At 59.7% G+C, this 12,503-nt stretch overlaps 1 protein-coding gene across 1 annotated transcript in view; it reads left to right on the top strand.

The window, feature by feature from the left end:
- DISP3 (dispatched RND transporter family member 3) overlaps nucleotides 1–11,128 on the top strand; it is a 40,955-nt gene extending 29,827 nt beyond the window's left edge. Inside the window, exons 11-21 of the mRNA XM_087820110.1 lie at nucleotides 1,561–1,674; nucleotides 2,381–2,517; nucleotides 3,604–3,788; nucleotides 4,635–4,765; nucleotides 4,840–5,012; nucleotides 5,447–5,573; nucleotides 6,077–6,222; nucleotides 8,306–8,465; nucleotides 9,028–9,141; nucleotides 9,398–9,564; nucleotides 10,404–11,128. Coding sequence (XP_087676236.1) covers nucleotides 1,561–1,674; nucleotides 2,381–2,517; nucleotides 3,604–3,788; nucleotides 4,635–4,765; nucleotides 4,840–5,012; nucleotides 5,447–5,573; nucleotides 6,077–6,222; nucleotides 8,306–8,465; nucleotides 9,028–9,141; nucleotides 9,398–9,564; nucleotides 10,404–10,766 — 1,817 coding nt within the window. The 3' untranslated portion in view covers nucleotides 10,767–11,128. The remainder of the gene's footprint in view (nucleotides 1–1,560; nucleotides 1,675–2,380; nucleotides 2,518–3,603; nucleotides 3,789–4,634; nucleotides 4,766–4,839; nucleotides 5,013–5,446; nucleotides 5,574–6,076; nucleotides 6,223–8,305; nucleotides 8,466–9,027; nucleotides 9,142–9,397; nucleotides 9,565–10,403) is intronic.
- The last annotated feature ends 1,375 nt before the right edge of the window (nucleotides 11,129–12,503 follow it).

The following is a 12,503-nucleotide window of genomic DNA, read 5'->3' as shown; positions in this document are numbered from 1 at the left end:
TGTAGTGGGTAGGACCGGCTTCCCAAGTTCAGGGAGTTCATTCCACTGCTGGGGGCCAGCCATTGTAATAGTAGATCTGAGCTGTGATGGAGGAAGAGCAGGGTGCTGGGGAGCTCAGCATCATGGAAGGCTTCCTGGAAGAGGCAATGTCTAAGCTGAGACTCAAACAATGGGAAGAAGTTAGCTAGGCTTGGGAGGGAGAGAAGGAAAGCAGTTAGCCTGGCTGGCAGGGAGAGATGGTAGGGGCTGGGACCAGCATGCTGATGGTGGCAGTGGGGTCAAGAGATACTCGGGGTGAAATCCATAGGATTTAGTGACAGTGCGTGTCGGGGACAAGCAAGGAAGTGAGATAAAGATGTCTCCTTGCCTTACAGGTAGCCTGGGCCAGGCCCTCATTTTACAGAGGGGAGCCTGAGGTCAGGGTTTGGGCAGGGGAAGTCGACCCAAGGTCACACAGCTTTGTCTGGGCAGCTAGAGGCCGAATGAGAAGATGCTTGGGCGAATGCGTCCAGCTCCTGGGAGGAGATCCGCTGCCTGCTGTAATTGCCTTCATCTAATTGGGGCGGTGTTCAGATTAACTTGGCCTTCCCCTTGGTAATGGCATTAGCCAAATGCATGGTAATTGACTGCAGCTCAGAGAGGTGCCCGAAGAGCCCCTCCTAAATTGGAGGCTGCCCGAGCCACATCCCCAGCTCCTCTCCTGCCCGCCTGGGCATACAAATTAAGCTCCATTATCATGGCTGCTACAAAGGCTCCTGCTGTCCCTCAGGCCCCAGGGCCAGGAGCCACATCCGCTCCCATTTCACAGATGAACAAACCACAGGATGACCCCAGAGGTCCTGGAAACATCTGGAGATGGACCAGGGCCCCGGTCAAAGTCCAGCCCCCACCCTCTCTTCTCTCTGGGCTGCCTCTTAAAGGGTCCCCTTCAGATTGTAGCAAGTGAGCTTCGCCTTTAGGGGCAGACAAGACTGGGCCCTAGCGGGGCTCTGCCCCTCACCTTCTCTGCAGGTCCTCTGCTTTCTTCCCTGTCCAGTGGGGTTAATAACAGCAACCTCCTGGGGTTGGTGTGAGGATTACATTTTTGAAGGTGTGAAATTTCTCTCATTAAAAAACAAAACTCATCTTCAATGCTCGGGCGACATAGGAGCGTCTCCCATCGTCTGCCAGCTGGAAGCGTTCCATTTCTAATTGCACCTGATAAGCGCCCTAATTGTACATCTATCACGAGCTGAGTGCATGAGAAGCAGCGTCCCCTGTGGTCCTCAGCCACCCTCTGGAGGCTCGGTGTCTTCCCATGTGACAGAGGAAGGGAGTGAGGCCTGGCGGGTAGGAGGAGGGAAAGCGTCAGGTGTCTGGCTGGCAGGTGCCTTTCTCTTGCCTTAAGATTCCTGTAAATTCAATATTTGATGGGTTTTTGCAGTTCCATTTGATTTCTCTGAGACCCCTTACACTCCCTCTCCCCAAGCCAAGGGCCCTGGGCTCTGCGTCCCTGGGGTTGTCACCGATCCCAGCCATGCTGCCCTGCTGTCCCTGACCCAGCTGGGGCTGGGGGGGTAGGTCTGTTCCAGGAGAAGCCCCACAGCCTGCAGAACAACATCCGCACGTCCCTCGAGAAGAAGAAGCGGGGCTCCGGGGTCCTGTGGGCCAGCCGGCCGGAGGCCACCCCGCAGGGTCAGTGGGGTGTGGGGTCTGCCTGGGGTAGGGGCGTCGGGAGACCCTGCCTGGTGCTAGGGTGTGGGGGCCCTGTGAGGAGAGCAGATTAAAGTCTCTCGTGAGATAAGAGCCTATGTGCTTGGGTCACTGGAGGGGTTGGATCGCGGGTGAACTCAGGGTAAACCGGGCCCTCCACCACTGTCCCACTGGCTATCTCCAGCCAGACTGTGGGCTCCCCTCCTGCCACCACTCCAGCCAAGCCTGCGGTGCCCCATGGACCTGCCCTGTGCGCCAGATCCATCCCGAGGTGGGGAGGGCAGGGGCGTCCTAACACCAGGGTCTCCATCAGAGCTGGGGTGCTGGGACGTGTAGGAATTAGGCCCCCCATGGGGCAGTTCTGTATGAACATGGTCACCCCATCTGTGCCCACCATTGTCATTACCAGCCCCACTGTTCATACTACCTGTATCACTGGCGTCATTGCCACTCCCCTGGTCTGTGCTAACACATCTTCACCAACTTACCACCCCTGCACCCATGCCACCACCCTAAGCCGGTGACCACTACCTTGTGCCCCCCATCCATGCAGCCACCCCATCTTGTGACCACCAACACCAAGGTCAGGGCTCAGCTCTTCAGTCAGCAGAGGGTGGGCTGCTCCAGGGTCAGGGGAAGCCAGTGGAGGTAACTGTCCACCCCCTTCCATCCCTCGTTTGTCCCCTAGACTCCCCAGGCACCGTGTATGTGTCCAAGGTGAAGAGTAAAGGCCACCCAGCGGTCTACAGGTTCTCCCTCAATGCCAGCCTGCCTGCTCCTTGGCAGATCGTGTCCCCTGGGGACGGGGAGGTGCCCTCCTTCCAGGTAAGCCTGGACTGTCATGACATGAACGGCCGCTACCAGGGGAGGGCGCCCTTAATGTCCCACTGGTGGGCACTGGCCACGTAGGCAGGGGGAGGCCAGGTCTGTGAGGCCAGAGCTGCTGTAGGCAGATGAGGATCCTCTCCCGCCAGTAGCCAGGTCTGTGGTAGGGACCTGCAGAGTGGCGAGAGCATGGGCTTCCGAGTCAGTCAGTCCTGGGTTCGAGTCTTGGCTCTGCCATTTATACTCTATGTGTGTCTTTGGGCAGATTACTTAGTCTCTCTGAGCCTCAGTTTCCTCATCTGTGAAATGGGGATATGAAAAGTAGCAGCCAGAGTTGTTGGAGGTACATGAGGTAAGGCCTGTGTGTTATGTAACATCTGAAGCATAGTAAGTGCTCAGTAAACAGTAGCCATTAGTTAGATTGTTCTCAGCAGCTGCTCCAGTACCCCAAGAGAAGAGCCTCCAAAGGCCAACCCAGGCCTCCAGGGTGACACTTAACACATGTCAGCACATTTGTCCATTTGAAAGATGTGTCTGAGGCATTTCCTGACTCTGAGCCTTTGCATTGCTGTTCCCACTGCCTGGAAAGCTTTCCTTCCAGCTTAGTGCATGCTGACTCCTCACTCAGGTCTCAGCATAAATGTCACCTCCCCATAGAGCCCTGTTCTGGCCATCCTTCCTGTCCCCCTCTTCCCCTACCCATTTATCCTGTGTCTTATCTTCATGATTGCTTAATTCCTGGCCCTTAAAAGAACCCAAAGCCATCGTAATTGGCAGCCCATGAGGGCAGGGACCAAGCCCACCTTGCTCATTGCTGTATCCTGAGAGCCCAGCTCAGGGCTTGGCACGGAATAGATGCTCAGCTAAAGGAAAGACTGAGGCCCAGAGAGGGAAGGAAGCACTTGCCCGATCTTCCAGCTCGAACCCAGGCCTCCTGTGCCTCCTCCCAAAGCTCTGACCTCCACTCGGGGAGCTGGGACTGGGCGGGACACACAGAGGAGGGAGGGGACGGGAGCCCGAGGCCGGGCCCAGGCTGAGGCAGCCTCCCGGAGTCATGTGTCTTGTCTCTGTCGCTCCACTGCTTAGGTGTATAGAGCGCCTTTTGGTAACTTCACCAAGAAGCTGACCGCTTGTATGTCTACAGTAGGGCAGCTCCAGGCGGCGAGCCCCTCCCGCAAGTGGATGGTGACGACCTTGGCCTGCGACACCAAGCGGGGCTGGAAGTTTGACTTCAGCTTCTATGTGGCCGCCAAGGAGCAGCAGCACACCCGGTAAAAGAGCCTTGCAATAAGCACGCTTCCACCAGCCTGGCCCCCTTCCCTCCCTCCCTCTCTCTCTGTCCCTCGATGCCAGCAGGTGCCTTTAAGGAACCCGTGTCCATTTCCACACATCATTCAGATATTTCTCTGCCCAGGACGGGGTGGGGAACACCAGCAAAGATGACAGCGGTGATCTGCTCCCCCATCTGCTTCTTTCCCTCTCGATGGGTCACAATGGCCAAGCACTTCCCATCTCAGGGCAGAGGGGTGAGGCGTGGCAGCCGGGGGATGACCAGGATGGGCTTGCTGGGCCCTTCCAGCCCATGCTCCTGGGCTTGGATGTGGGGGCCCCTCTGCCCGCCCTCCCCTGCACGTACACGATAGCAAGGGTCAGGCTTCCTGGGTGAGCTTAGAACATTCTAAGAAGAACCTGAGCTACATCAGGTCCAGTGGTGAGCAAGCTGACCATAAAACCGTTTCTTCAAAATAGGATCTTGAGTCTCCATAAATGTTGAGGTTGAGGTGAGGAGGAATCAGAGCTTCTGAGCAGGGACCTGCAAGGCTGGCCCCGGGGGGGCCCCCGTGTGAACTCCTGCACCCCCTAGAGGGCAGTTTGGAAACTGCTGACCTCTAACCCTCATGCCACAGGTGGGGAGACACTCACGGAGGGGAAGGGCCTTGGGCAGACCCCTCCACTGGGCTTTGGCAGGGTCTAGACTAGAACTGGCCGCCAACTGGAGACCAAGTCCCTGAGTCCGTCCCCTGCACTCTTGCAGCTCCTGCACGTGACCGCACTTGCCTCGCCTCCCCGGGCCCCTGGCCTCCCAGCCTCAGTCCCGGCCTCGCTTGCCTCCACAGGAAACTGTTCTTCGCTCAGTACCACAAGCCACCCTTCCACGGGCGTGTGTGCGCAGCACCCCCTGGCTGCCTGCTCAGCTCCAGCCCCGACGGGCCCACCAAAGGCTTCTTCTATGCGCCCAGTGAGAAAGGTACGTGCGGGGAGACCGCAGTGGGGCCCGGGGGGCTGGGCCTGTGCCCAACACAACTGTGACTCCGCCTGCAGGGCCCAGGACCCGCCTCTCGGCCACCTTTGGCTTCAACCCCTGCGTGAACACAGGCTGTGGGAAGCCGGCGGTGCGACCGCTGGTGGACACGGGGGCCATGGTCTTTGTGGTCTTTGGCATTGTTGGCATCAACCGCACGCGGCAGGTGGACAACCATGTCATCGGAGACCCGGTACGTGGACCGGGTGCCAAAGGGCCCGCTGCCCGGGCTTGCACACAGTGGGAGCGGGCGTGCAGGGCAGGCTGAGCGCCGCCCGACTGCACCGCTGCTCGAGCAGCCGTCCAGCTGTGAGCCAGGACCAGACGGGGAGTAGCTTGGGAGCCGGGGGAGTCGGAGGAGGTCTGTTCAGTCCACACCGAGAGTCCGCAGGGGTGCAGAGGAGGGCAGGGAGGCTGGGAGGGGACCAGGCCTCCTCCCAGGGAGCACGGGGAGGGTCTGGCTGTGCGGAGGCAGAAGAGAAAGCAGGAGGCCGGGGAGGGCGTTGGGAGTGAAAGCAAGGAGGTGAGGCCGAGGGGGCCCGTGACGGTGACGGTGGCAGCGGGCACCCAGGACTGCTTTCCCGACTCACTGAGCGGCCTGCGCCGGCTTGTGTCTCCTTGGGAAAGGGCAGCGTCGTCTACGACAGCAGCTTTGATCTCTTCAAGGAAATTGGGCACTTGTGTCGCCTCTGCAAAGCCATCGCCGGGAACCTGGAGCTGGTGAAGCCGGGCGGGGCCCAGTGCCTGCCCTCAGGTGTGCGGGGAGCCAGTTCCTCGGAGGGAGGAGGGACTGGGGGCCGGGGGCATCTGCACATACGTATCTGTGCTTGAGTGTCCGCGCTGGGGTCGGGGTGTGCGAACATTTGTGTGTCTTCCAGAAGAAAGCGGGCTCGTGCGTGAAGTACCGTGTGTGGCCACGTGTGCAGTGTGTGTAGCAATATGTGTGGTGTGGGTGGCCACACCTGCAGGAGTAGCTTTTCTAAAACTGGGAGCAGGGGCTGGCCCACAAGTGACCAGGTCCCTCCCCGAGAGGGCACAAGCCTGTCATTCTCCACCTGGGGGCAGGTGGATGTTATAGGTTCCAATGACATTGCCAGTGGTTACACACACGTTAAACCTGCAGGTTAGAGGGAAGGCGTGTGCCCCTCCTGCACACACACCCAGATGGGGGAGCACATGTGCACGGTGGGAGGGGTGGGTTGGGGAGGGGAGGGTGCTCTCTCAGGTAACCCCCCACCTCTCTCCTCCTCCCCGCAGGCTACAGCATCTCCTCCTTCCTACAGATGTTGCACCCTGAGTGCAAGGAGCTGCCCGAACCCAACCTGCTCCCGGGGCAACTGTCACATGGGGCCGTGGGCGTCAAGGAGGGACGCGTGCAGTGGATCTCCATGGCCTTTGAGTCGGTGAGGTCCTGGTGGCCTCACGCGTGTCACCTCTGATCCCTGACCCTTGTCCCAGATCAGAGAGGTTGCCCTTCAGAGCGGGATACGGGCCTGGAGGTGAAATGGCTCGTGCTGGTTAGTGAGCAGCGGCGTGGAGGCCAAGGCAGGGACTGTGGAGCTCCGCCTTTCTCCCGCTGGCTGCGGCCAGCTCCCACCGCCCCCCCTCCCCACCTGCCCTGGGTCAGTGTTGTGTTGCTGCCTCTGGGCTGTAGGGACAGGTGGGGGTGGGGGTGGTGAAAGAGCAGGATACTCCCCTCTGCCACTGTGGGGGGCCAGTTTTGGGCCGCAGACCTCAATGCTGGGCCTTCCCCAGCGGGGCTCGGAAGCCAGGGGACTGGCCATCCCATAGCTCTCTGCTTCCTTTCTCACCCCTACGCTCCCTGGGCCCCGCCTAAGGAGCACACATGTGCACTCACACACGCACACACGTGCACAGACACGCACACCCCTGCCCTGGACATCTGCAGGCCTCGGCCCTGGCACTTCACTGGGTGAGGCTTGCCGAGCCCGGGCCCTGTCCTGCTCTGATCCCCATGTGCTCTGTGTCCTTAAGCAAATAACTCATCTCCTCTGGCCTCAAGTTTCTCCTTCAAAGAACAGGGTTACAGCTCCCCACCCTCCCTCTGATGTCACTGAGAAGCAGCGGGTGTCACGTGAGGGCGCTGAGGAGTGAGAATGGCAGTGGCGAGAGCGCCCGTGGACAACAATCCGTGTTCTCTGGCCCAGCCCGGATTTTCTCCCCACCACGTGTGCCACTCACTGCACAGACAGCCACCCCCCCCCCCCAGCCAGCAAGCAGGGCCAGAGACCCCCAGCCCTCCATGAGCCCCAGGCTAATCGGACCCCAGTTCAAAGCCCAGAAAGTCTTTTTTAATCGTGGTAAAATATACGTGATAAAATTGACCCTCTTGACCATTGTGAACGTGTAGTTCAGTGGTAGTAAGTACATTCACACTGCTGTACCACCACCACCACCATCTGCCTCTTAGCTTTTCACCTTATAAAACAGAAACTGTCCCCCTTAAACATGAACGCCCCACCCCCTCCCCGGCCCCTGGCAGCTTCCATTCTCCTTTCTGTCTCTGAATTTGAATCCCCTGGGTGCTCATGTGGGTGGAATCGCACAGTTGCGGTCTTTTGTGTCTGGCTCATCTCAGCATAATGTCCCCCAGGTTGATCCATGCTGCAGCGTGTGTCGGAATGTCTCTCTTTTTAAGGCTGAAACCACAGTTTCAGAGAGGAGAGACTCCCCGCTCAGGCTTCTCTATGACAGGATGGCACTTCCGAGCCCACCCCCACCCAGTACTCACTCACACGTGCGCACAGACCACCAGAACTTGTTTATACTCGGAGAGCAGAACTCGCCAGTGAGATAACACAGGTGAAAGCCCCAGAGCAGGATGAGTTCCCATGTCTTCACCATCCCCCGGATGACTCCTCAGAGCTGGACACTGTGAACCAGACAGGTCACTCTCTGTCTCCCTGGACTCAGAGTCCAGCCAAGAGACTGACAGGTTGCTGGGCAGTGACAAGAACTATGATTCACAGGCCAGAGTTTGGGTCCCCTCCTGCCTGGGGGCATCTGGCCATTCTCTGATCCTGAATTTGGCCACTTAAAAAGTAATAGGTTTATCTTAGTAGGTTTCTTGCAGAGCCCAGAAGATGCCCATCTTGGGGTGTCACGGAGGGCTTCCTGGAGGAGACGGAACCATTGTGAGCCTTGAAGGAGGATGCGTGGAGCTGGCTTTCAGGCAGAGGGTGGGACACAAGAGCATAGGGCTCTGGAAGCTGAAGGTGGCTCAGCTGGAATAGGCAGGGACTTTGGTTGCCCTGGGACCTGCTGCCACTGTAAGAATCACACGTGTCCCCAGAAGCTGACAGGCTGTCATCTTGAATTGGCTCACCCCTCACTCCCCACACATGACACACTCCGTTCACTGGTGGCCAAGGAATGGCTGCACCCACCCCAGAGAACAGCCATGGCCTGGGAAGGGTGACGGGGCCACAGGCACCCGCCCACCTCACTGGCTCATGTCCCCCACAGACCACGTACAAGGGCAAGTCCTCCTTCCAGACCTACTCCGACTACCTGCGCTGGGAGAGCTTCCTGCAGCAGCAGCTGCAGACCGTCCCCGCGGGCTCGGCGCTGCGCCGCGGCTTCCAGACCTGCGAGCACTGGAAGCAGATCTTCATGGAGATCATAGGTGAGGGCCGCCCCCCTCCCCGGGCTCCCGGCGGTGAGGCAGATGGTGGCAGCGGGACCAGGAGGCGACGGGGCAGGGAGGGCATCCGGGCCTCCCTTGTCACCTTCTCGAGCCTGGTCCAGCGCCCTGGAGAAACAGAAATGACCCAGTGGCTGGAAACACCAATCTGCAGCCAGAGTTTGGGTCCCTCCTGCTCAGGGCATCTGGCCGCATTCTCCGATCCTGAATTTGGCCACTTAAAAAGGAATAGCAGTGACCATTATGACGGCCTGGTCTGGTGTCATTCTGAGTTCTTGGTGCCAGGCCTTGTGCTGAGCCCCTGACCTGTGTTATCTCTTTAAACTCCAAAGAGGCCTGTGGAATAGGTACTGTTGTTACCCCATTTTAGAGATGAAGAAAGGGAGGCTCAGAGAGGTCAAGCGGCTTTCCCAGAGTGACACCGCTAGCTGTGGCTACTGTGCCCTTGGTTTAACCGCAATGACCTGTGAACTGTAGGGGTGAGGGAGGGTGTGGGCACCGCCCCCGCACAGCCCAGCTGAGGACCCCTTCTGTCACCTTGCAGGGGTGCAGAGCGCCCTGTACGGCCTGGCCCTCTCCTTGCTCATCTGCGTGGCCGCGGTAGCCGTGTTCACCACCCACGTGCTGCTCCTGCTGCCAGTGCTCCTGAGCATCTTGGGTATGTGGGCGGGGCTGGGGACCGGCAGGGGTCCTGCTGGTGGCTGCCCATCAGCAGCTTTCTCACTGGCTATAAACCAATGACATGTTGCTGTACCTCGGTCCCCCCAGCTCTCTCTGGCCCTGTCCCTCCTGCCACCAGAGGTGGGGGCGCCTCTAGACTTTACCCCCTTCCCCAGGGGCCTTCCGAGTTCACCCAGAACCTCTCCGGGACTGTGGTTTGACCAGCTGCCTCCCTGCTGTGCCCTGCCCCGCAGGCATCGTCTGCCTCGTGGTGACCATCATGTACTGGAGTGGCTGGGAGATGGGCGCCGTGGAAGCCATCTCCCTGTCCATCCTGGTCGGCTCCTCCGTGGATTACTGCGTGCATCTGGTGGAGGGCTACCTGCTGGCTGGAGAGAACCTGCCCCGCCACCAGGCCGAGGTGAGCACCCTGCCTGCCTCCCCCCCGCCATGAACCTTGCCCTGCCTCAGCGCAGCCAAGGGACACAAAGACAGCTGGACATCCCCGTGCCTGACCTTCAACCAGCGTGTGTTCTAGAAGCTGTGGTTTCCAGGGCCGATCTCCCAGGAGACTTCAGTTCAGCTCCCCGAAAGCTGTGCTGCGGGCCCTGGGTGTGTCCACTCCCAGCCTCCTTAAGTGAGCATGCGGGTGTGGACCAGGCGACATCCAAGGCCCTCTCCTGCTTCTGCGCTTCGAGTCTGAGTCTCATTCTGCAGCCTGGGGAGCAGGCAGGGCCCTTCACTCATGACCAGAGGCCACCAGCTGGCCATCTGTGGCCTAGTGAGAACATGCCCTTGACTCAATGCCAAAAACAGCCCTGGGTCTCATAAAGTTTTTGTTTTTTCCTAGTTTGGAATTGTATAGGTGTGAAAACATTCACAAATATGTAGGTTAAATTATTGATACATCTCGCTGCTTATGGTAAAAGAAGGAAATCAGTTCCAATTAGGGCTCCCTTTTATGAGGACCTACTGTGCAGATTATCAGCCTCCTGGTTGTCATAGCAACATTTAACGTGCCCCCACTGTGCTCTGCGAGCTGCTGTTGGGGAACCGTTTCACCTTCACCCCAACCCTGTGGAGTAGGTGCTGTAATTATCTCATAGGAGGCAGAACCGGGGGCTTGCAGCGGCAGGGCTGGCATCGGGCAGGGGGTGCGTGTTTACCCAGCATCCAAGCCCCCATCCCAGGCCCCAGGGAGGGAGGGACCGGGTGTCATGTCAGGTCCACGCCCCAGCTTCCCCTCTCACCCGCCCCCAGGACGCCCACTCGCAGCGCCAGTGGCGGACCCTGGAGGCTGTGCGGCACGTGGGGGTGGCCATCGTCTCCAGCGCCCTCACCACGGTCATCGCCACGGTGCCCCTCTTCTTCTGCATCATCGCCCCGTTTGCCAAATTCGGCAAGATCGTCGCCCTCAACACGGGCGTGTCCATCCTGTACACGCTCACGGTCAGCACGGCCCTGCTGGGCATCATGGCCCCCGGCTCCTTCACCCGGACCAGGACTTCCTTCCTCAAGGCCCTGGGCGCCGTGCTGCTGGCGGGGGCGCTGGGGCTGGGCGCCTGCCTCGTGCTCCTGCGCAGCGGCTATAAGATCCCTCTGCCCACCGGGACCTCCCTATAGCCCTGGCACCGGGCCCTGACTTGCTCACTTTGGTCCAGCTGGTGGGAGACCAGACGCTTGTTCTGGGATCCCAGAGGCCCTTTGTTCCCAGCTTGGCTCCAGCTAGTTTTGTTCCCAGGCCTGGGCTGGAAGGCGGCCCTCGGCCCGTGGGAGCAGACAGCCACCTGTGTGGCCCACACTGCCTTCATCACGGTGCCCAGCCAGAGCTGGGTGGTGAAGCCGGCGGCCACCCCCACCCTGCCAGGCTGCTGGCAGCTGCACTGGCTTCCCCCTGATAGCAGAAAAGACCAGCCCCCCTCCCATGCCCTCTCACCAAGGAGGTCAGGTTTTGTTTGCAGTGGTCTCCCTCGCACGCTGCCTCAGTGCTCACAGCTTTCTGACGTGGGTGTTACAGAGCCCCCATTCTACAGATGTGAAAACTGAGGCACCAGGAGGCAAAGTGACTGACCTGTAGCTGGGTCAGCGGCAGAGCCAGAGCTACTTCCTGAGCCCCACGCCTCCCTCGGGGACTTTGCAGGAAGAGCAAGCACAGTGGGTTCAAGGGCAGGGACCTCACACCCCCTGCCCCTCCTCCCCCCCTTCAGCTTTACCATGGCCAGTGCTGGGTGGTCGCCTGGTCCTCCCAGGCCTTTCGGTCCTGGCCAGAGAGGACAGAGGGACTAGCCTGGGTTCTGCATGTCCTACCCTCGGCCCCAGCCTCAAGGAGCCCTTCTCCAACCCTCGGGGCTTTGGGGCCCCAGCACAACCTTCCTTACAGAGCCACCATCTCCCCTGCCTGACTCGGGGGGTGGAACTTGGGGGGGAGGCAGCCCCGGGAGGCCAGCTGGCCTCGCCTGCTGCCTGCTCACAGCAGATGGTTTCGATTAAAGTGAAATGAAACTGCAGACGCCGCCGTTAACACGGGAACTTTAAGCACTGCTCTCTCACGTTCTTAAAGCTGAAATCACTCGCGTTCGGGTGCTGCCCGGAACCTGGCATGAGGAGTGGGGCTGGCCTGGGAGGAGATGGGGGTGGGGAGGAGGGTGCCCGGCCCGCCGGGGCCTAGGGCCATTGAGTGCTCTGCTGGCCCAGGGCAAGGCTGGGGGCCTTTGGGGCTCAGTAAGGCCCTCTTCAAGGGGCTCATCTGGCACCCCAGTTGGGACATTTTTACGTGCCGTTGGTGTGCCTGGCATTGTGCTGGGCACTGACCTTTTTCCTTGGGCCAGACATTTCCCCTGGGCTTTGGGAAGCTGGATACAGACTGAGCTGGGACCGAGCCCCAAGGGTGGGAAGGATGTCATCAAGGTGGGCTCCAGGCCAGCTCACCTGGTCACCTGTGCGTATGAAGGGCCTGAGGATGCGAGATGCGGCCAACACCATGCTCCTGCCGAGGGCATGCCTGGCACCAAGGAGCTGCTTGGTATTTGCTGAGGGAACGTCAGACCTGTAGACCCACCGTCTGCGGTGAGACAGACACCAAACCAGCAATTGATGGTGCAAGTTAACACACAGATGTTACTGTGCCGGGGTTTGTGGGAGCGGCTGGGATGCCATGACAAAGTGCCACAAGCTGGGTGGCTTATAACAACAGGGGTTTATTCTCGCAGTTCCGAGCGCTAGAAGTCCCGAGTGAAGGTGCTGGCAGGGCTGGTTCCTCCGGAGGCTCAGAGGGAGGGTGTGTTCCATGCCCACCTCCTGGGTTCTGGTGATACCCCGCACCTTGGCGCGCCTTGGTATGCGGACACTTCTCGGCCTCCG

The sequence above is a fragment of the Miniopterus natalensis genome, chromosome 9, assembly GCF_054644295.1.
Source record: "Miniopterus natalensis isolate mMinNat1 chromosome 9, mMinNat1.hap1, whole genome shotgun sequence".
NCBI classification, from domain to species: domain Eukaryota; kingdom Metazoa; phylum Chordata; class Mammalia; order Chiroptera; family Miniopteridae; genus Miniopterus; species Miniopterus natalensis.
Note: the sequence above shows the minus strand (reverse complement) of the source record. Positions and strands in the feature narration are given on the sequence as shown.